This window comes from Schistocerca gregaria, chromosome 4 (genome assembly GCF_023897955.1).
Source record: "Schistocerca gregaria isolate iqSchGreg1 chromosome 4, iqSchGreg1.2, whole genome shotgun sequence".
NCBI classification, from domain to species: domain Eukaryota; kingdom Metazoa; phylum Arthropoda; class Insecta; order Orthoptera; family Acrididae; genus Schistocerca; species Schistocerca gregaria.
In genome coordinates, this window is record NC_064923.1 from 756,845,015 (window position 1) to 756,866,456 (window position 21,442).

The 21,442-nt window shown below is 45.6% G+C and overlaps 1 protein-coding gene, 2 non-coding genes and 1 pseudogene across 3 annotated transcripts in view; 2 read left to right on the forward strand and 2 right to left on the reverse strand.

The window, feature by feature from the left end:
- Positions 1-21,442, forward strand: part of LOC126266717 (uncharacterized) — a 252,508-nt gene that overhangs the window by 221,548 nt on the left and 9,518 nt on the right. Inside the window, exon 11 of the mRNA XM_049971187.1 lies at positions 14,020-14,300. Coding sequence (XP_049827144.1) covers positions 14,020-14,300 — 281 coding nt within the window. The remainder of the gene's footprint in view (positions 1-14,019; positions 14,301-21,442) is intronic.
- Positions 5,937-6,054, reverse strand: LOC126268247 (5S ribosomal RNA; annotated as a pseudogene).
- Trnat-ugu (transfer RNA threonine (anticodon UGU)) lies at positions 12,873-12,947 on the reverse strand. Its single transcript has one exon. It is a non-coding gene; the product is annotated as a tRNA-Thr (tRNA).
- Trnar-ucu (transfer RNA arginine (anticodon UCU)) lies at positions 13,185-13,259 on the forward strand. Its single transcript has one exon. It is a non-coding gene; the product is annotated as a tRNA-Arg (tRNA).

Genomic DNA, 21,442 nt, shown 5'->3' on the forward strand with positions numbered 1-21,442 from the left:
GATGGTGTGGTAGGTGGCAGTTGACGATAAATAACGAAAAGTGTGAATTGATCCACATGAGTTCCAAACGAAATCCGTTGGAATTCGATTACTAGATAAATAGTACAATTGTTAAGGCTGTCAATTCAACTTAAGTACCTGGGTGTTAAAACTACGAACAACTTCAGTTGGAAAGACCACGTAGATAATATTGTAGGGGAGGCGAGCCAAAGGTTGCGTTTCATTGGCAGGACACTTAAAAGATGCAACAAGTCCACTAAAGAGTCAGCTTACACTACACTCGTTCGTCCTTTGTTAGAATATTGCTGCGCGGTGTGGGATCCTTACCAGGTGGGATTGACGGAGGACATCCAAAGGGTGCAAAAAAGGGCAGCTCGTTTTGTATTATCACGTAACAGGGGAGAGAGTGTGGCAGGTATGATACGGGAGTTGGGATGGAGGTCATTAAAGCAAAGACGTTTTTCGTCGCGGCGAGATCTGTTTACGAAATTTCAGTCACCAACTTTCCCTTCCGAATGCGAAAATATTTTGTTGAGCCCAACCTACATAGGTAGGAATGATCATCAAAATAAAATAAGAGAAATCAGAGCTCGAACAGTAAGGTTTAGGTGTTCGTTTTTCCCGCGCTGTTCGGGCGTGGAATGGTAGAGAGATGGTATGATTGTGGTTGGATGAACCCTCTGCCAAGCACTTAAATTTGAATTGCAGAGTAATCGTGTAGATGTAGATGTAGATGCGAACAGCTTTTACGAGAAATGTGTTACGAGTACTTGTTACGACTTCTGCACCACTTGTTAGCAGCAGACACAGTGGCTGCGCCAAAGACGGAGACGGCGTGGAGTTTTACAGTTATTTACTGAACTTTCTTTACAATTGCTCCCTCGTCGCCGCTTCCCAGCCCTGCTGATCCCTCTGCCTCGCTGCTGCTGTGTAGATTCTCCGACAAAGCGCGCAACGCCTCAGGCCACCAGTGCTCCGCTGAAGCCAGGACGCCCTGTGGTCGAGATGACCTCGTCGCCGTGGGGTCAGCTGCCGACGCCTGCTGCACCGCCGGCTGGGAAGCCGTCAGTTGCCATGTCCGCGAGGTCCCGTCACGGACGGACCACGCGCCGTGGAGCCGGGTTGCCGTGAGGTCCGGGCGTCAGTCCCCGGCGGCGCCTCTGTGACCGAGACCGCGCTGCAGCCGGTCCTGCTGGAAGTTAGTCAGCCATGGAGCCGACCGAACTCGGGCCGACTTCTAGAGCTGAAGTTGACATCTGGCGGCGAACGGATGACTCCTGCGAGCTGGGACAGACTTCCGGAGTCGTCACCTACGAAGATGAACATTTGGACACGGACCACGTCCGTCCTCAGATACGGACTGCTTCCTAATGGCTTCTGTCTGTTGCTGCCTGCGCTCCACTATTTATATCCGGCAGGAGGGCGGTTTTTACCCTCGGTGGTAGCTTTTTGTTATTACTCCCGCAGTATATCGCAGCATAACTTAGCGTGCTGGCCTCACTTCCCCTTACTCAGCACTCTCCAGACTTTGCTCGGCTCTCGGTCTGTGTACGTCCTTGGGTCAGTCTGCTGGTAGACGGCTGCTGTCAGCAAGGCTACCTGTGCGTGCCTACTTTGCAACGCCTCGGTCGCCGGCGTGCCTTTGTTCCGCCATTCTCCACTGCGTGAAGCAACGCTTACTGCATGTGGCCGCAAGAAATGGACACGATAAGAAAAGTGTCCGAAACTGTGCAACAGCAGTCGGTTGGGAAAGTTTTTCTTCAATTTATTCACAATTTCACGGATCGTAATGGAAAAGTTGTCACCAAGTTTCAAGCTGAAACAATCTTTAGGGCCACCAAGTCGAGCACTGGATGTTTACGATTGCCGAAAGACGCACGACACCCTTCTGTAGCCCCTGGGGTGTATAAAATTCCTTGCAGTTGTGATAAAGTTAATATTGGAACAGCGAAAAACAGCGTTAATACCTCCCCCCCCCCTAATTGAACAACTACTAGTTGTTTGGTTGCTTGGTTGTTTTGGGGGACGCGACCAAACAGCGAGGTCGTTGATCCCACTGGATGAGGGAATGAAATCAACCATGCCCTTTCAAAGGAGGCATCCTGGCATTTGCCTGAAGCAATTTAGAGAAAACACGGAAAACCTAAATCAGGGTGCCCGGACGTGGGTTTGAACCGTCGTCCTCCCAAATGCGAGTCCAATGTGCACCACTACTGTGATAAGCAGTTCCAGCAATATGCATTATGTGATCAAAAATATCCCGCACCCACGTCTAATGTAAAACTGACCAATCAATAACTATCACGAGACCTGTACCCGACATTATGAAAGTAGGTTGGGAATACTGTGTCGTCTGTACAAAAGCAGTAACAGCAGAATGAGCCGGTTCGGAGGCTTTAGTGCCTTCGAAGGTCGACTAGTGAGTGATTTATCGTCGAGGTCATTTCAACCCTTTTAAAGCTGCTCAAGTCGACTGTTAATGACGCTACTGTCAACTGGAAACAGAAAGGGAAAAACCACATCTAAACCAAGAGCCAGCACACCTCATGAGGGTCCGTCGAACATTGCGGAGGTTGGTTACAGGAGATCGCATGAAATCAGCAAATGAATGACTTGTGAGTTCCAAAGTGCTACCAGAAGTCCAGATAGCACAATGACTGTGCGTAAGGAGTTAAAAAGAATGGGGTCCTATGGTCGAGCAACTCATCAAATCCCAAACATTTCTGTAGTTAGCGCAAAGCGACGCTTGAGGTGGTGTAAAGGGCAACGCCAGTGGACAGCGGATGGCTGGGAACGAGTCATTTGCAGTGATGAATCACGCCGTACTATGTGGCAATTCGATGCAAGGGATGGTTTCGGCGGATGCCTGGAGAACGTCACCTGCCACCGTGTGCAGTGCCAGCACTAATGTGAGGAGGAGGTGGTGTTACGGTGTACTGGAGTACTGCTTTTTTTTTTTCGTAGTTAGGGTGCGCTCATCTCATTGCGCTTAAGAAAGCGCCAACAGCAGAAGAATATGAACACACTTTACAGTATCGTTTAGTGCGTACAGTAATGGATCACTTCACAGACATTGATTGTCTTGTATCAGCACGACAATGCACCCTGAGACAAAGCAACATGTATGAGGCAATAATTTGCGGAAAACAACGTTCAATACCTTAAGGGCGAGTTACTGCGTCGACTTTGTGCCAGACGCCAGCATCCAACATCGCTACCTTTCTAGTTTTGGCTCGTCGAGAAGTATCGGCTGTCATTCTTCCACAGACATTCAGACACTTGGTTCAGATTGTTCCCAACAGAGCTCAACAAGTCATCGTAAGTGCATAGAGTGAGCACAGCCAGCAGCCAGTACTCACGTCCACTAACATACATCCGGATACTTCTGACGAGGTAGTTCACGTACTTAGACAGATCAGGCATAACAAATGTAGCTAACGAACATGCACCCAGTTAACTATTAGGCAAGGTAAGCAAGAGCTCGGGAGTGGTGAGGTCCGATAGCGCAAAAAAATAAAAAATTAAAACTTTCATAAGATATTTATTTTAATCCAGAGACGTGTTGCAAGGAAGTCTGACATGTTACAATAACCAAATAGTGCAACAGATAAAATTATATGCCTTTTGGAAAATTAAAGAGAAGAATGACACTATTATGTTTACTTTTATTTACACCAAATATTATCTGATAGCACAATAAGCCTCAACTTAATGCAAATTAACTTGAATCAAAATTGAAACAAAATTTATACTGGTGAAATTAACATACAATAAAAAATTTTATTGAATCGAAAGAGTCACTTAACGTGAACACAAAAAATTGTTTTCTTCCTTTTTTTTTGACAAGGATTACAGCTAATGAACTGAGAAATATAAGATATATATTTTACAACGCGGAAATTTTGCGAATGATATATCTTTTCAAGTGAAACTAATTGTAGCCGAATCACCCTCGACGGAACGGATACAAATACACACTTAAAAAAAAGTTTTGCATCACATAGAATCCGAGAGTTGCGGAACCTGTACAGAAAATTGGAATAGAGATCAACATAAACAACATTTCTGCCCTTTTAATCGCTCATGAAAACCATAAATTGCATGTTGTACCACCATACAGCGAGACCTTCAGAGGTGGTGGTTCAGATTGCTGTACACACCGGTACCTCTAATACCCAGTAGCACGTCCTCTTGCATTCATGCATACCTGTATTCGTCGTGGCGTACTACCAACAAGTTCATCAAGGCACTGTCGGTCCATATTATCTCACTCCTCAACGGCGATTCGTCGCAGATCCCGGAGAGTGGTTTGTGGGTCACGTCGTCCATAAACAGCCCATTTCAATCTACTCAGGCACGTTCCATAGGGTTCATGTCTAGTCGAGCGATGCCTTTATCCTGAAGGAAGTCATTCACAAGATGTGTCGCGAATTGTCGTCCATGAACACGTACACCTAGCTGATATTCTGCCGATATGGTTGCACTATCGGTCGGAGAACGTATTGTACAGCCGTTATGGAGCCTTCCATGACCACCAGCGGCGTACCAGGAAACGTCCACCTTGCTGATCTCGCTGGACAGTGTGTCTAAGGCGTTCAGCCTGACCGGGTTGCCTCCAAACACGTCTCCGACCGTTGTCAGGTTGAATGCATATGTGACACTTATCGGTGAAGAGAACCTGATGCCAAGGCTGACCGGTCAATTCTGCATGTTGTTGGGCACATCTGCACCGCGCTGCATGGTGTCGTGGTTACAAAGATGGACCTCGCCATGGACGTTGGGAGCGAAGTTGCGCATCATGCAGCGTATTGCGCACAGTTTGAGTCGTAACACGACGTCCTATGGCTACACGAAAAGTGTTATTCAACATGGCGACGTTGCTGTCAGGGTTTTCCTGAGCCATAATTCTTAGGTAGCGGCCATCCACTGCAGTAGTACCCTTGGGCGGCCTGAGCAAGGCATGCCATCGACAGTTCCTGTCTCTATGTAACTCCTCCATGTCCGAACAACATCGCTTTGGGTCACTCCGATACGCCTGGACACTTGCCTTGTTGAGAGCCCTTCCTGGCACAAAGTAACAATGCGGACCTGATAGAACGTTTGAACTACAGACAACACCAGCCGTGTACCTTCTTCCTGGTGGAATGACTGGAACTGATTGGTTGTCGGACCTCCTTCGTCTAATAGGCGCTGTTCACACAAGGTTGTTTACGTCTTTTGGCCGGTTTAGTGACATCTCTCTGAACAGTCAAAGGTAGTGTGTCTGTGATAGAATATTCACAGTCAACGTCTATGGTCAGGAGTTCCGGGAACCGAGGTGACGCAAAACTGTTTTTGATGTGTGTCGAGTCTTCCGCCACTTCATGAACTGGCGAAACACAGTACAGGAAATAGCAGAGTGACACTTACTGTATAAACACTGACTGTCAGAGCCTCCTTCTGCGGCCAGAGACAAAGCTCGCCAGGCACGCTACCCAGAGATCTTTGCCAAGTCGAGATCGATTACTTTGATACAATGGGATCGATCCGAGACGACCACGGCTGAAAATACATTAAAGCAAATTTGAGAAACACAGAAACTTAGACAATATTGGCTGAGTATCGATCCACATTGACAGTATAAAGTCACTAGTTGAGCGTCTCCGACCTAGCAAATATAGGGGAAGCTGCAGTATTGTTAGAATTTCGACGCAACTACAGACGTTGCCGCTAGCAGTGGGAAGGAGTTCTCACTTTACTGCGTTGTCTTTGGTTCTCATCACTGTCGATCTGTTTCTGTTGATGGATCTCCACAGGCGTCACCGGACACAGATAAGGAGGGGCATGTAGTTAGCACACCGCTATCCCATCTGTATGTCAGTTTCCGAGACCGGAGCCGCTACTTGTCAGTCAAGTAGCGCCTCAGTTTGCATCACAGGGGCTGCTTGCATCCCGCTTGCCAACAGCACTCGGCAGACCGGATGGTCACCCATCCAGGTGCTAGCCCAGTCCGACAGCGCTTAACTTCGGTGAACTGACGGGAACCGGTGCTACCACTGCGGCAAGGCCGTTAGCTAAGCTAAAATAAACTTTTACATCTACATACATACTCCGCAATCCACCATACGGTGCGTGGCGGAGGGTACCTCGTACCACAACTAGCATCTTGTCTCCCTGTTCCGCTCCCAAACAGAACGATAGAAAAATGACTGGCTATATGCCTCTGTACGAGCCCTAATCTCCCTTATCTTTGTGGTGTTTCCGCGAAATTTAAGTTGGCGGCAGTAAAATTGTACTGCAGCAGCCTCAAATGCTGGTTCTCTGAATTTCCTCAGTAGCGATTCACGAAAAGAACGCCTCCTTTCCTCTAGAGACTCCCACCCGAGTTCCTGAAGCATTTCCGTAACACTCCTGTGATGATCAAACCTGCCATTAACAAATCTAGCAGCCCGCCTCTGAATTGCCCCCCTCCCCCCCCCCCCCCCCAATCCGACCTGATAGGGATTCCAAACGCTCGAGCAGTACTCAAGAATAGGTCGTATTAGTGCTTTATAAGCGGTCTCCTTTACAGATGAACCACATCTTACCAAAATTCTACCAATGAACCGAAGACGACCATCCGCCTTCCCCACAACTGCCATTACATGCTTGTCCCACTTCATATCGCTCTGCAATGTTACGCCCAAATATTCAATCGACGTGACTGTGTGACATTTTTACTTATACAAATCATTGTTAGAAGCAGAAGCAGATTTAGATGTGCTGAACACTAATATTAAGGTTAAAAGTATCTCCTAGCTCAGGGTTACAAGTAAATAAGGTGTTTATGCTTCACAGACTCACTTATGGAACATTTTTAAAGTTACATTCTAAGGCATTGTGAGAAGGGTTCCTCTGCTGTGAGTTTCCAGTACAGTTTGGCAACACTGCTTTACACCATTCAGTCATGTAAACCTTGTACAACGTAGAAACGATGTATATTGTTTGTGCTACTGCAGCTAAAAGAATTCTTCTTCGAAAAATGGCACAACAGGAGTTTTATTGTCTACTGACTGGCGTTTTCTATCTCCAACAGAGCCATCTAACGGATTTATAACAGATTCATGCTCCATTGGTAATGCCTCAATGAATGCAACTTCCTATGAATCAGCCGATCTCTTCCCTCTTCAACGCTTACAATTCAAGTCATTCTGTTTTCGATGTGATGCTGTGCGGAACGTCACACCCAGCCCGGTTCTTCCCAACTAGAGGTTGTGTACGACAACACTGCGTACATGGTTTGCAAACAGCGTACGCTACCTCAGTATGCGTCCAAGAGCGTTGTGAGTGTTTTACACCTACCGCCGCTCCACTCTCTCCCTTTCGCCGAAGATGCAGATGATGTAAGTTGGGTTGTCTACCTTAAGAGGCGTGAAATATTTTCCACGCCAGCGTTATTTTGCACATCCTGTATTAGTAAACTACTCTTATGAGCTATTGTGAGTCCAACGTGATTGCAGAAGGCTACACTCAGTCGTTAATGGTTCCCTTGAACCATGTAAGCGTATGATATTTTACGAGGGGAAAGTAATAGTTGTCTGGAGGGTCCGAGGTTCAGTTACGTCAGGTGGAGAGATGCTATTCTATTCGTTCCGACATCACAGCTGCACGGAAGACCCTGGTACGTCCACCGCGCCTATGCGCATTTCAGTTCGCACCTCAGCCCATTGCCGTTCCCTTCTAAACTGTCCCAATAAGCAGGAGACCCGGGTTCGAATCACAGAGCTGGTGCCGGCTGCGGTGGTCTCGCGGTTCTAGGCGCGCAGTCCGGAACCGTGCGACTGCACGGTCGCAGGTTCGAATCCTGCCTCAGGCATGGATGTGTGTGATGTCCTTAGGTTAGTTAGGTTTAAGTAGTTCTAAGCTCTAGGGGACTGATGACCACAGCAGTTGAGTCCCATAGTGCTCAGAGCCATTTGAACCATTTTTTGAACAGAGCTGGTGTAAATTCTTATTCATTGCTTCAGCGTACATCATTGTAGATAAAAGTGAGATTCAGAACGTCTCTGGAACATCAGCTATAAATGGTTAATACTACTTGCTCCTTGTTCATTACAATACGCGCAGGCGAAGTGCTTTACGTATTATTAGAGTACATCTAGTGCTTTAATTGAGAAAGATTTATTACAGTAGCCCGATTACAGCAGAACCATCATTCAAGAAGTATCCGGTTTTGCTAGGAAGTGAGGTGGTTTCATAAAAGAGTACACAACGGAAAAAGCACTTCCGCCCCCCCCCCCCCCCCCCCCCCCCCACACACACACACCTGTCCCTCGCACTACAGTTGAGACGGCTAAACCGACCTAAATAACGCCGAGGGTGTACCTTCCCACATAAGTTTCTTTCAGCGTCAGTAAGCCGGCGTACGTCTCTGTTTGGTTTGTGGGGCGGTCACTGCGCGGTCATCAGCGCCCGTTACATAGTCTCAATTGTTACACAGTCCAATTTTTTCACAATCCAGTTTAGCCACTTTCACGAATGATGATTATGGTGGCGAAATGATGACACACAAACACTCAGTGCCCGGGCTGAGAAAATCCCCAACCCGGCCGGGAATCGAAACAGGGACCCCGTGATCCAGAGGCAGCAAAGGTAGCCACTAGACCACGAGCTGCGAACATACGTCTCTGTAACAGCTGATTAAACACCTCAAATTGTTGTCTGCCGTGCAGTTCGTGGACGTTAATAAAAAAACAAAGAAAATTTTCCTTGGATAGAAATCACTCTCATTCACGACTCGCACTAAGAATCTGAGCACTTACGAGGAAAGGACTCTAAATACGATCACGGGACTGACATCGGTTCATATACTATCGCTGAGACAACACAGACACGAAGCCCTGGCTGGGTTGGTGCAATGTCTGTCGTTTGGACGTTTTTCGACGGTGCTTGACCTGTCTTCGGTGTAATACAGTGTGGCAGAAGAATGCGGTAGTTGCAGCAGACCTGGAGGTTTGATGACAGCATAAGCCCCAGAACATCAGCAACGCCGTTTTCTGCTATCTCCAAGAAACAGATGGCACCTTATTTATAGCCTCTGTTGAGTGTTCACTAGCCACAACTGCGTACAAATCTTTACCCACAAAATACTTCTGCAACATAATAAAGTTCGTTCACTCACTTTGCCAGTCCTGTTCAACTGTTCATAGAGCATCCAAAAAATATGTCGCCTTGTGCACCATTTTGAAACTTCTCTGTGTTCGGCTGAATGGACGATCCGTTTCTTGTAGGGAAGGGGTGAGAAACTACGCCGTAACTTAAGAATTATTCAGAAGTAGGACAAAGTGTACTGACGGTGTCAGCAGCTCTTCCGCTGCGTGCTGCTGATGGCATTTTGTTATCGTTGGTCGTAGCCAATGGGATGATAGTATACAGTGATCAAAGGGAGTCATTCATACCAACGGACAAAGCGGGTCGCTCACATCAATGGTTTCTTTCTGCGGAAGATACCAGCCGATTACCTTCGTTTTCAATATAGAATGGGCTGTGGTGAAGTTGTAACCTAACAGTACATCTTAAATTGCTGCGAATGAAATGAGCAGCAGTCTTATCGGTTAGAGTACAATCACCCCCCAAGCCCTCGCAACCTTGGTTGTGGTGAAATATTGATCTGGAGGTTGGGGTGTGATAAACGCGTTGTAAACCAGCAAAGCCAATGAATGTTAACACCAAAAGTGATTGTGGTAACAGATTGATATACAGCACAGCCCGATACCTACGTTCGTCTTTGCAATCATCTATTTGTGTGCTTTACTTTCGGAATTGCCACTATATCCGAGGACGTGATTAACTTGGGACCTAATTGCACGAAATACCAGTTACATTCAATTACGAAGCAAAGGAAATTGCAAACGAGCAATGCGACTGGCCACCTACATATGAGTCCTGACTGATCGTGTTCAGTTACCATTATTCATCATGCAGAACGTCACAAAAGGCAACACACAATGACAGTGTTACGAACACCGTAAATGCACTTTTAGCCGCCAGTGTTGCAGCACCTTCGATGTTGGACATCCGAATTACATCTAGTGCCATGCAATTTTTAGTATCCCCAAGCAAAGTGTGTCGACACTAACTCAGAAACATCTGCTCATCGCTACTACGGCAGGCGTCATTTCCAGCCATAAGAGGCAAAAGAGGCGTGTCACATGGGCCACACCACACGCACGGATCTAGGCCGGGCTGACAGTCAGTAATCAGTACTATGGTGTATAGACTGTTGAATGTCTCATCATGTCGCTACGTATAAAACGACCCCGCTTTTGTTGTGGACTGTCTGGTTTTCGCTATTAACATATATTCAGTGTGCAGCTAAAATGACTCTTGTTATGTTTACAGTTTACGCATTCGTATCCGAAGTGAGTAGAAGACCATGGATGGAAAGTAAGGCCACGACCAGTGCTTCCCTGTTGCGTCAGCCAGAGACCACGCCACGTATGTTTCTCCAGCGAGAAATGCCATAATGTTTGCTCCCAATACTTGGCCCCTAAGTGCACCTTTCAATGATCAGGTTAGGTTCACAGTAGTTCATAAGAGTAGTTTGCTAATACAGGACGTACAAAATAACACTGGCGTGGAAAATTTTTCACTCATTTTAAGATAGGCAAACCAACTTACATCGTCTGCCCCCGTTGCGGATGATGTAAAGCGGGTTGCCTAACTAAAGGTGCATGAAGTACCGGATGGGTACAGTTAAACTTTCCCTGTTTAACACGTTATAACATGGAGACTAATTACCGTACAAAGACCAATCTTGGTAGCATTAATGTCCAGAGCATGGGGTGCGTGATTTCCATGCGTCACAGCGTCATCGTTCAGTTCCAACTATGGCCACTAGGTGCTGTAATCACTCAACATCATGCGTAGTCTGTCACACCTGACCAATCACAGTGCACTTGTTGACGTGTCAACATGAGCTTGGACAAAAGGAGCAGGGCATTATCGGCGAAGCTCTGTTATCAAAACAACAGTAACGCTGCAGCTTCGAGAATACAGCCAGCTGAAAGGATTACCGAAGAGTCCTCTTTCTTCACCTGCTGTATGATGAAGTTCGAACCAACTGGAGAACTGGGCGTCGCTCCAGAAAGAGGCCGACGACCGGTTGCACCACAGGTGGTTGATGAAATCACTTTTGCTGCGGCAGACAACGCTGAGCGCAATTCCCGATGGTCAGGCAGTTTGCGTACAGTGACATGACAGTTGAACATCCCGCAGTTCACTGTTCAGATGATGCTTCGAACCATTCTGAAATGGTATATGTACATGATCCATATTGTACAACAGCTTGCACAAAAGGAAGCACAACGATGTTTTAACTTCGTTCTCTACTTCGTCGCAAGGACTGAAGTTGATGAGGGCTGGCCATGGACCATCCTATGGACGGACGAAGCTCATTTTTCTCTACGGGTGAGGTGAACACACAGAATTACCGAGTGTGGTGATCTTCGCCTCCAGTCATTGAGCATGAAGTTCCTCTGTATGGCTTGACAGGTACGTTCATCACTGGCCCATTATTTTTTAAAGAGATTGCTGCTGAAGGACCGAAGATGTGCAGTGTTTCTGGCCAGCGTTACTGCGATATGCTTCGCCAGCATTTCATATCCGCCGCCCTACGGGAGAGAGAGGCATTGGACTCAACAGTTTTCATGCAAATGGGGCCCCACGGACGTTGCTCGTGAAACACATTTGGGGACGATCGACTAATGAGCCGATCATTTCCAAATGCTTGGCCGGCACGATCACCTGGTCTCACTCCCTGTGATTTCTGGTCGTGGGGCTACCTGATGGACAGGGTTTACCAGGGGAACATTCAGACGTTTGCTGATCTGAAGCGCATCATATCAAGAGAGGTAGCCAGCATACCAACGGACGTCCTTGGTTCTGCTGTGCAGAGTGCAATCCTGCTCTTTCAGACCCTTGTGGACACTGATGGGCGGCATTTTGAGCCGCTTTTGTAGCAGTAATGGTACCGATATGTAATGGTATGACGTACCGTAGCAGCACATTAAAAGTGTTTCAATTGAATTGGTTCTGCATTTCTTTTCCCCGTGTCCTTGACATTAATGCTACTCAGTTTGGTTCCCATACCGTAATTAGTTTCCGTGTTATAACGTGGTAAATAGGGATAGTTTAATGATAAGCAACCGGTATTCAACGCCAGTTTTCTTTTGGGCACCCTTCATGAGACCCAGAAAGTATTATATACAGGCACCCAGGTAGATGCCATTTTCCTTGACTTCCGAAAGGCATTCGATACAGTTCCGCACTGTCGTCTGATAAACAAAGTAAGAACCTACGGAATATCAGACCAGCTGTGTAGCTGGATTGAAGAGTTTTTAGCAAACAGAACACAACATGTTGTTCTCAATGGAGAGACGTCTACAGACGTTAAAGTAACACTCCCCTCTGGCGTGCCACAGGGGAGTGTTATGGGACCATTGCTTTTCACAATATATATAAATGACCTAGTAGATAGTGTCAGAAGTTCCGTGCGGCTTTTCGCGGATGATGCTGTAGTATACAGAGAAGTTGCAGCAATAGAAAATTGCAGCGAAACGCAGGAAGATCTGCGGCGGATAGGCACTTGGTGCAGGGAGTGGCAACTGACCCTTAACATAGACAAATGTAATGTATTGCGAACACATAGAAAGAAGGATCCTTTATTGTATGATTATATGGTAGCGGAACAAACACTGGTAGCAGTAACTTCTGTAAAATGTCTGGGAGTATGCGTGCCGAACGATCTGAAGTGGAATGATCATATAAAATTAATTGTTAAATGATGACTAACTGAAAACCTCAGTTGCCGCCAGGTGTTGTTGACATACCTCGATGTGGACAGCTAAAATGTGTGCCCCGACCGGGACTCGAACCCGGGATCTCCTGCTTACATGGCAGACGCTCTATCCATCTGAGCCACCGACGACAAGTTACTGTCTTCGTATATATAGTTAAAGGCTACCCAGCCATTGACCTTTGTCTGTGCGAATGCGCACAGATTGCCCAAACTCTTACGGGAATCGCCAAAGCGTGCGCGAGTAATGAGTGGTTGGGCAAATGTCTATAAAGTACAATACATATGTAGAATTGTGGACAGTTGGGAATGTGAGTCTCACGGGAAGCGTGCAAGGGATAAGTCCCTGCAGTCGCGCTATTCTTCTGTGTGCACGGTGGCTCAGATGGATAGAGCGTCTGCCATCTAAGCAGGAGATCCCGGGTTCGAGTCCCGGTCGGGGCACACATTTTGAGCTTTCCCCATCGAGGTATATGAACAACACCTGTTGGCAGCTGAGGTTGTCAGTCAGTCATCATTTATACCAGGGAACAAGTTACTGTCTTCGTATAAATTAATTGTTGTTAAGGCGGGCACCAGGTTGAGAGTCATTGGGAGAGTCCTTAGAAAATGTAGTCCATCAACAAAGGAGGTGGCTTACAAAACACTCGTTCGTCCTATACTTGAGTATTGCTCATCAGTGTGGGATCCGTAGCAGGTCGGGTTGACGGAGGAGATAGAGAAGATCGAAAGAAGAGCGGCGCGTTTCATCATAGGGTAAGCGTGATAGCGTTACGGAGATGTTTAGCAAACTCAAAGTGGCAGACTCTGCAAGAAAGGCGCTCTGCATCGCGGTGTAGCTTGCTGTCTAGGTTTCGAGAGGGTGCGTTTCTGGATGAGGTATCGAATATATTGCTTCCCCTACTTATACCTCCCGAAGAGATCACGAATGTAGAGAGATTCGAGCGCGCACGGAGGCTTTCCGGCAACCGTTGTTCCCGTGAACCATACTCTACTGGAACAGGAAAGGGAGGTAATGACAGTGGCATTTAAAGTGCCCTCCGCCACACACCGTTGGGTGGCTTGCGGAGTATAAATGTAGATGTAGATGTACCCCAATTTGTAAAAGTAGTCACGTTACTACACAGTAAGTAGCATAGAGGCGGAATGAGCCGGAACGGGGAGTGGACTTGCTCGGTGTCAGACGCCGCGCTGTTCCTCTGCAGGTCGGAGGAGGCGATGGAGGAGGATTCGCTGGAGGAGAGCGACGAGTCGGTGGACGAGCGGGACTTGGAGGCGGAGCAGAACCGCGCGTGGCGCAGCCGCCTGCAGCGGGGGCTCGCCGACCGCCTCGACGACGAGCAGGACACCTACCACCCGCCACGCGTGCTCGCAGCCGCCCCAGCTCCAGCTCCAGCTCCAGCCCCAGCCCCAGCCGCCGCTCCAGCAGACGCCAAGGCGCCACCAGCGGCTCAGGCGCAGACTGCCTGGGAGAGAGTTAACGGTGGTACGGCACTCCACACGTACCCACCTCTGCTTTAGCCTTTATAAAGTATTTGCAGAAACACATGTTACAATCATTCTGCACTACTAACCGAACGATTTAATGTAGGACACATATCAGAAAGTAAAAGGTGACAATTGTTTAACTACAGGGTGTTACAAAAAGGTACGCCCAAACATTCAGGAAACATTCCTCACATACAAATAAAGAAAAGATGTTATGTGGACATGTGTCCGGAAACGCTTAATTTCCATGTTAGAGCTCATTTTAGTTTCCTCAGTATGTACTGTACTTCCTCGATTAACCGCCAGTTGCCCCAATTGAAGGAATGTAATGTCGACTTCGGTACTTGTGTTGACATGCGACTCATTGCTCTACAGTACTAGCATCAAGCACATCAATACGTAGCATCAACACATTAGTGTTCATCACGAACGTGGTTTTGCAGTCAGTGCAATGTTTACAAATACGGAGTTGGCAGATGCCCATTTGATGTATGGATTAGCACGGGAGCAATAGCCGTGGCCCGGTACGTTTGTATCCAGAACGAAGGTGTCCCGACAGGAAGACGTTCGAAGCAATTGATCGGCGTCTTAGGGAGCAAAGAACATTCCAGCCTATGACTCGCGACTGAGGAACCTAGAACGACGAGGACACCTGCAATGGACGAGGCAATTCTTCATGCAGTTGACGATAACCTTAATGTCAGCGTCAGAGAAGTTGCTGCTGTACAAGATAACGTTGACCACGTCACTGTACAGAGAGTGCTACGGGAGAACCAGTTGTTCCCGTACCATGTACAGCGTGTGCAGGCACTATCAGCAGCTGATTGGCCTCCACGGGTACACTTGTGCGAATGGTTCATGCAACAATGTGACAATCCTCATTTCAGTGCAAATGTTCTTTTTACGGATGAGGCTTCATTCCAACGTGATCAAATTGTAAATTTTCACAGTCAACATGTGTAGGCACGCAATTGTGCAATCACGTCATCAACACAGATTTTCTGTGAACGTTTGGGCAGGCATTCTTGGTGATGTCTTGATTGGACCCCACGTTCTTCCACCTACGCTCAACGGAGCACGTTATCATGATTTCATACGGGATACTCTACCTGTGCTGCTAGAACATGTGCATTTCCAAGTACGACACAACATGTGGTTCATGCACGATGGAGCTGCACATTTCAGTCGAAGTGTTAATACGCTTCTCAACAACAGATTCGATGACCGATGGATTGGTAGAGGATGACCAATTGCGTGGCCTCCACGCTCTCCTGACCAAAGCCCTCTTGACTTTCATTTATGGGAACATTTGAAAGCTCTTGTCTACGCAACCCCGGTACCAAATGTAGAGACTCTTCGTGATAGTATTGTGGACGGCTGTGATACAATACGCCATTCTCCAGGGCTGCGTCGGCGCATCAGGCATTCCATGCGACGAAGGGTGGATGCATGTAACCTCGCTAACGGTGTACATTTTGTACATTTCCTGTAACAAAGTGTTTGAAGTCACTCTAGTACGTTCTGTTGCTGTGTGTTTCCATTCCATGATTAATGTGATTTGAAGAGAGGTAATAAAATGAGTTCTAACATGGAAAGTAAGCGTTTCCGCACACATGTCCACATAACATATTTTCTTTCTTTGTGTGTGAGGAATGTTTCCTGAAAGTTTGGCCGTACCTCTTTGTGACACCCTGTATATGAAGAAAACACAACACAAGAAAAATTTGAAGTAAGTATTAAAATAAATGGAGAAGAAATAAAAACTTTAAGGTTCGCCGATGACATTGTAATTCTGTCAGAGACAGCAAAGGACTTAGAACAGCATTTGAACGGAGTGGATAGTGTCTTGAAAGGAGGATATAAGATGAACATCAACAAAACCAAAACGAGAATAATGGAATGTAGTCGAATTGCGTCGGTGACGCTGAGGGAATTAGATTAGGAAATGAGACACTTAAAGTAGTAAAGGAGTTTTGCTATTTGTGGAGCAAAATAACTGCTGATGGTCGAAGTAGAGAGGATATAAGATGTAGACTGGCAATGGCAAGGAAAGCGTTTCTGAAGAAGAGAAATTTGTTAACATCGAGTATAGATTTAAGTGTCAGAAGGTCGTTTCTGAAAGTATTCGTATGGAGGGTAGCCATGTATGGAAGTGAAACATGGACGATAACTAGTTTGGACAAGAAGGGAATAGAAGGTTTCGAAATGTGGTGCTACAGAAGAATGCTGAAGATTAGATGGGTAGATCACATAACTAATGAGGAGGTATTGAATAGGATTGGGGAGAAGAGGAGTTTGTGGCACAACCTGACTAGAAGAAGGGATCAATTGTTTGGACATGTTCTGAGGCATCAAGGGATCACCAATTTAGTATTGGAGGGCAGCGTGGAGGGTAAAAATCGTAGAGGGAGACCAAGAGATGAATACACTAAACAGATTCAGAAGGATGTAGTTTGCACTAAGTACTGGGAGATAAAGAAGCTTGCACAGGATAGGGCAGCATGGAGAGCTGCATCAAACCAGTCTTAGAACTGAAGACCACAACAACAACATGAAGGAAACATAAATTAATTACAAAAAAATGGTTCAAATGGCTCTGATCACTATGGGACTCAACTGCTGTGGTCATTAGTCCCCTAGAACTTAAACCTAACTAACCTAAGGACATCACACACATCCATGCCCGAGGCAGGATTCGAACCTGCAACCGTAACAGTCGCACGGTTCCGGACTGCGCGCCTAGAACCGCGATACCACGGTGGCCGGAAAAATTAATTAGAAACTACGGTGTGTACACTCTTTATTCAACATGTAACCATCACTACAGATATTCGGATTTAGGTTATGACGTGTTCGATATTTCTGCTATCATTGGCAATGTTGTGGCGCAGACGAATAGCGAAATTCTGGATGACCCGCTGAAGTTTAAGAACATCGATGCTGTCGATGACCTCTTGAATGGCTGTTTTCAGCTCACCAATGGTTCTGGAGTTATTGCTGTAAACCTTGTCTTTAAGATCGCCACACAAGAAGGAATAGCATGTGTTCAGATCCGGAGAACATGGCGGCCAATCGAGGCCTGTGCCAGTCGCCTCTGGGTACCTCAGAGCCAGAATGCGGTCCCCAAAGTGCTCCTCTAGAACATCAAACACTCTCCTACTTCGATGGGGTCGAGCTCCTTCGCATTTGAACCACATCTTGTCGAAATGAGGGTCACTTTGGATAATGGGGATGAAATCACATTCGAAAACCTTCACTTACCGTTCGGCCATCAAGGAATACCGCAACGATTACTCCGTGACCGGACATCGCACACCACACACCACCCATCAAGGGTGAAGGCACTCCTCGATCGCGAAATGCGGAGTGTCAGTCTCCCAAATGTGGCAATTTGGTTTATTGATAAACCCATCCAAATGAAAGTGGGCTTGGCTGGCTCTGAGCACTATGGGACTTAACTTCTGAGGTCATTAGTCCCCTAGAACATAGAACTAGTTAAACCTAACTAACCTAAGGACATCACACACATCCATGCCCGAGGCAGGATTCGAACCTGTGACCGTAGCTGTGTCGCGGTTCCAGACTGCAGCGCCTAGAACTACATGGCCACTTCGGCCAGCGAAAGAGGGCTTCGTCGTTAAACCAAACCATGCATGTGCACACTAATTCCCATCGTGTCTCTCGACCAACCGTACAGTTTAAATGTTCTAACGTAACCCATTCAGAAGTTATGACGATTTTATTTTACATAGTTCAATAATTGTCACCCTGTGTGTAGTGCAATACATAGACATACAACATCCCTTCATGTTTTTATGTAAGTTCTTCTTGAAAAAGACAATTTTTTACTTGAATATGGTGTTTAACCTGTTAAACTATCCTACCAAGTTGTTTTTATTATATCCACACATATTATAAAATGTATGTGTGTACGGGTGTTCCAGTCTATTCTTAAATTAATGGATCGATATGAACCAAACTTGGTACACACATGACTTACAGCCTGATAAGAATGGCTGTGGATGGTAAGAACCACGTACCTACAAAGGGATGGGGCGGAAGGGGGGCGAAAAATAAGTGTAGCTCACACAACCTGCAAATACCCAGACTTTATTTACCCGTTATTTGAGAATACTGAAGTTTTTCACATGGAAAGAACGCACTGAAAGAAATGTATTGCCGAAATTTTAGCTGTTAAGGCACACTGCAAGTATTTCTTAAAAAACTGTTGAAGTTATTCACTTTTGTCACATGATGGACCACTAATAACCGCGGTTTGTACAGCCCCTCCTGCGCTGCTCGCCGTCGGCGAATAAGCTATAACAATAGAACATAGCGCCGCATAGCGCAAAGTTCAAACTAAACAATCGCGAATTTTAAGCACTTAAGCCATACCAAAACAGTCTCAAAATCATTAAGTTTTTGAATAATTTTCAGTCTATATCAACAGCTAAATTGTGGCGGATGTAATCGTTAAACGAGTAGCAGAGGAAAGAGAATCTATGTAGTGCATGGTATTACATTACAGACGACTTCTATCCGTCGGGACTTTAATTTTTTGGCCTTAAATATTTTATAACAACTCCTGCATCACAGTTCTTATGATAATTTTTGAGTAATATATATTTTGCTAACAATGAAACAGTTCTTACTGTAAAATATAAACTCTGTTGGCCAGAATTGTCAAAGTTAATAAAATGTTCTGGGCAGTTATGCCGTGGTCGAATGAATTTCACCTTAAAATCCAATGTTTCGTCCCCACCTGCGGAGGACATTTTCAAAGGATATCGTTGCTCCTTTGAATGAAAATTCACACACTGACTCGCGAGCAAGGGTGTGAATCGGACATTCATCATACCACTGGAACAACTTAATAGTTTGGGGCTACAACATTCACAAGTATGATGACGAGCGAACCTAGAACATTTCAGTCACAGTTAACGAAAGTTCACATAATGAATTAGCTGCTCTATTTGATGAGACGCTCAACTTTGATATCCTCGGAAGTTGTTGCTTCAGAAAATCCTCGACCCATGTGTCGCTGTAATATTAATTTTGGACTAAAACACAGAGCCCAGCACCTTTCCTGTAATATATTGTGACTGATTACCAGTACATAGGTAGAATATACGTTGACCGTCTGACAGTCTCCAAAAGACTCTCACACAAACAGCTTCCGAAAGACAATAATGCAGACTGACTTCATAGCTCATGCGCCACTTCCTTTCATATAAAACAAAATAATCGAATACTTTATTGAATGTAAGATTTACAAAATTAAAATTAAAAGTCAAGAGATGATTTTAGTTACCTGTATAAAAAAATGGGCCATATATTGCCCTACATGTTCTAATATTCATTTTGGAAAAGTTTATTTAATTACATATAAAATTTCAATGAATTTGCAGTACAACAATGTAAGTTACATTTTAATTAATTATAAACAAATTACTTTGATAAAATATTACTTACAGTATTTCAGTTTGCTCTCAAGTAGAGCTATCATTTTAGATGATCATAATAAATAAACATCGTAGCTTTTCAGAAATAGGGGAGGAGTAAATTCTCAAGAATATGTGGTGCAACATGGCTGCACAATTCATACCACGAAATTTCGAAATTGGATTATTAACAAACGGCTTATTCCCCTTAGTTGCTAATATAAGTGAGGTAGTATATTAAAATGAAATTTAATCTGAGATAGTAAACTCATTTTTATTCATTTTTAAAGGGCAGTTTACTGCTGGAGCTGGGTATAGACATAACAGTATAAAGAAATAAGCATTCGAGTTAAAATGACCTCTTCAGATGATGTTGACATGAGGAAGGAATTTCAGATATGGAGAAATTCTCTAGAGATACAGGTGAAATATCTCTGCAGATATGTGTGAACTACGTTAAATATATTTGTAGTTCATCTGACTGGGCGTATACAGGTGAAGACAGGGGTAAAAAGCTCCTCTTAAGTCCCTGGATCGATTACAAGCAAAACTTGGCAAACGTGTTACTTACCATACGGAAAGAAATCCTGTGGGGGAAAGAACCACCAAATTCCTATTGGGGTAGAGGTGATGGACAGAAAAAGGGGCAGGATGAAGTGGACAGAGAGGCGGAGGGATGGAGTAGGTGGACAGTGAAAGGGGATAGGAGATGGATAGACTGACGGGAGGGGAAGGGGAATAAGATGGACTAGTAGAAGACAGGAATAAACAGCTACCCTGGCAACACAGGGTACACAGCTAGTGTATGCATAGGGTGTAGATTACGCCATGGGGAACAACTTTATTACAGACAGAACGTTAGCTGAACCGTCCCAGCGACACTTGGCACCTTTCCTGATTGATTGCGTCCGTGAGAGATGGCAGGGCATAGGCATTCCGTGACGTTTATACGCAGTGTGTGTTGCCCACAAGCCAGTCATATTCTCCACGTGAAATGTGGTAGGCTGAGCTTATAAACTTTCTCTGCTTAGGGACAGCCATTATGAAGATTTTCTTGTTGAAAATCACTCTGCGAGTTTCCTGTGGAAAACAGTGTGCAGATGCTTCAAGCATCGTTAGTACATTCTGCTAGTTCGATGAAACTTTGTAGTCCGATTACTGGCGAATTCAATAAAAAGACGCTTAGCATCGCCGGGAAGCATCAATGGACATTTGGTTTGCAACAAAAGTTGTTCCCCCAGGGCCTGATCCATCACCCCCAGTCGTTCGTCGCAAAGAGTTTGAAACATCTTTAAAGTACTGTTTTATGTGAGGACATCAAGAAATTTGATTCCATTGGCTGCTCTAAAACACCTACTGTCATGGGAAAGTGACAAGCCCTTATGTCAGCCGGACACACACGACCACAACCCATGTAGAAGCACTATCGGAAGACTGGTCCACGCTGCTCCACGCTGACAAAAGATCTTCCCCGCCAGATACCGGAAACTACACAGTTCAATCACATTAATGTGGCAACTAGTCAAAAGCGTGAATAACCTTTCAATTACAGGGAGTTTGGTGGACACAGGAAGACAGTAAACTCATCCTGGCGTTTTTCGAGCGCACTTACACTGCAAGCTGTGTAGTGTTGCATTGTCCTGCTGGTAGATGCCATCGAGCTGAGGAAAATCAAACAGCATGTAAGGGTGGGTAGCTG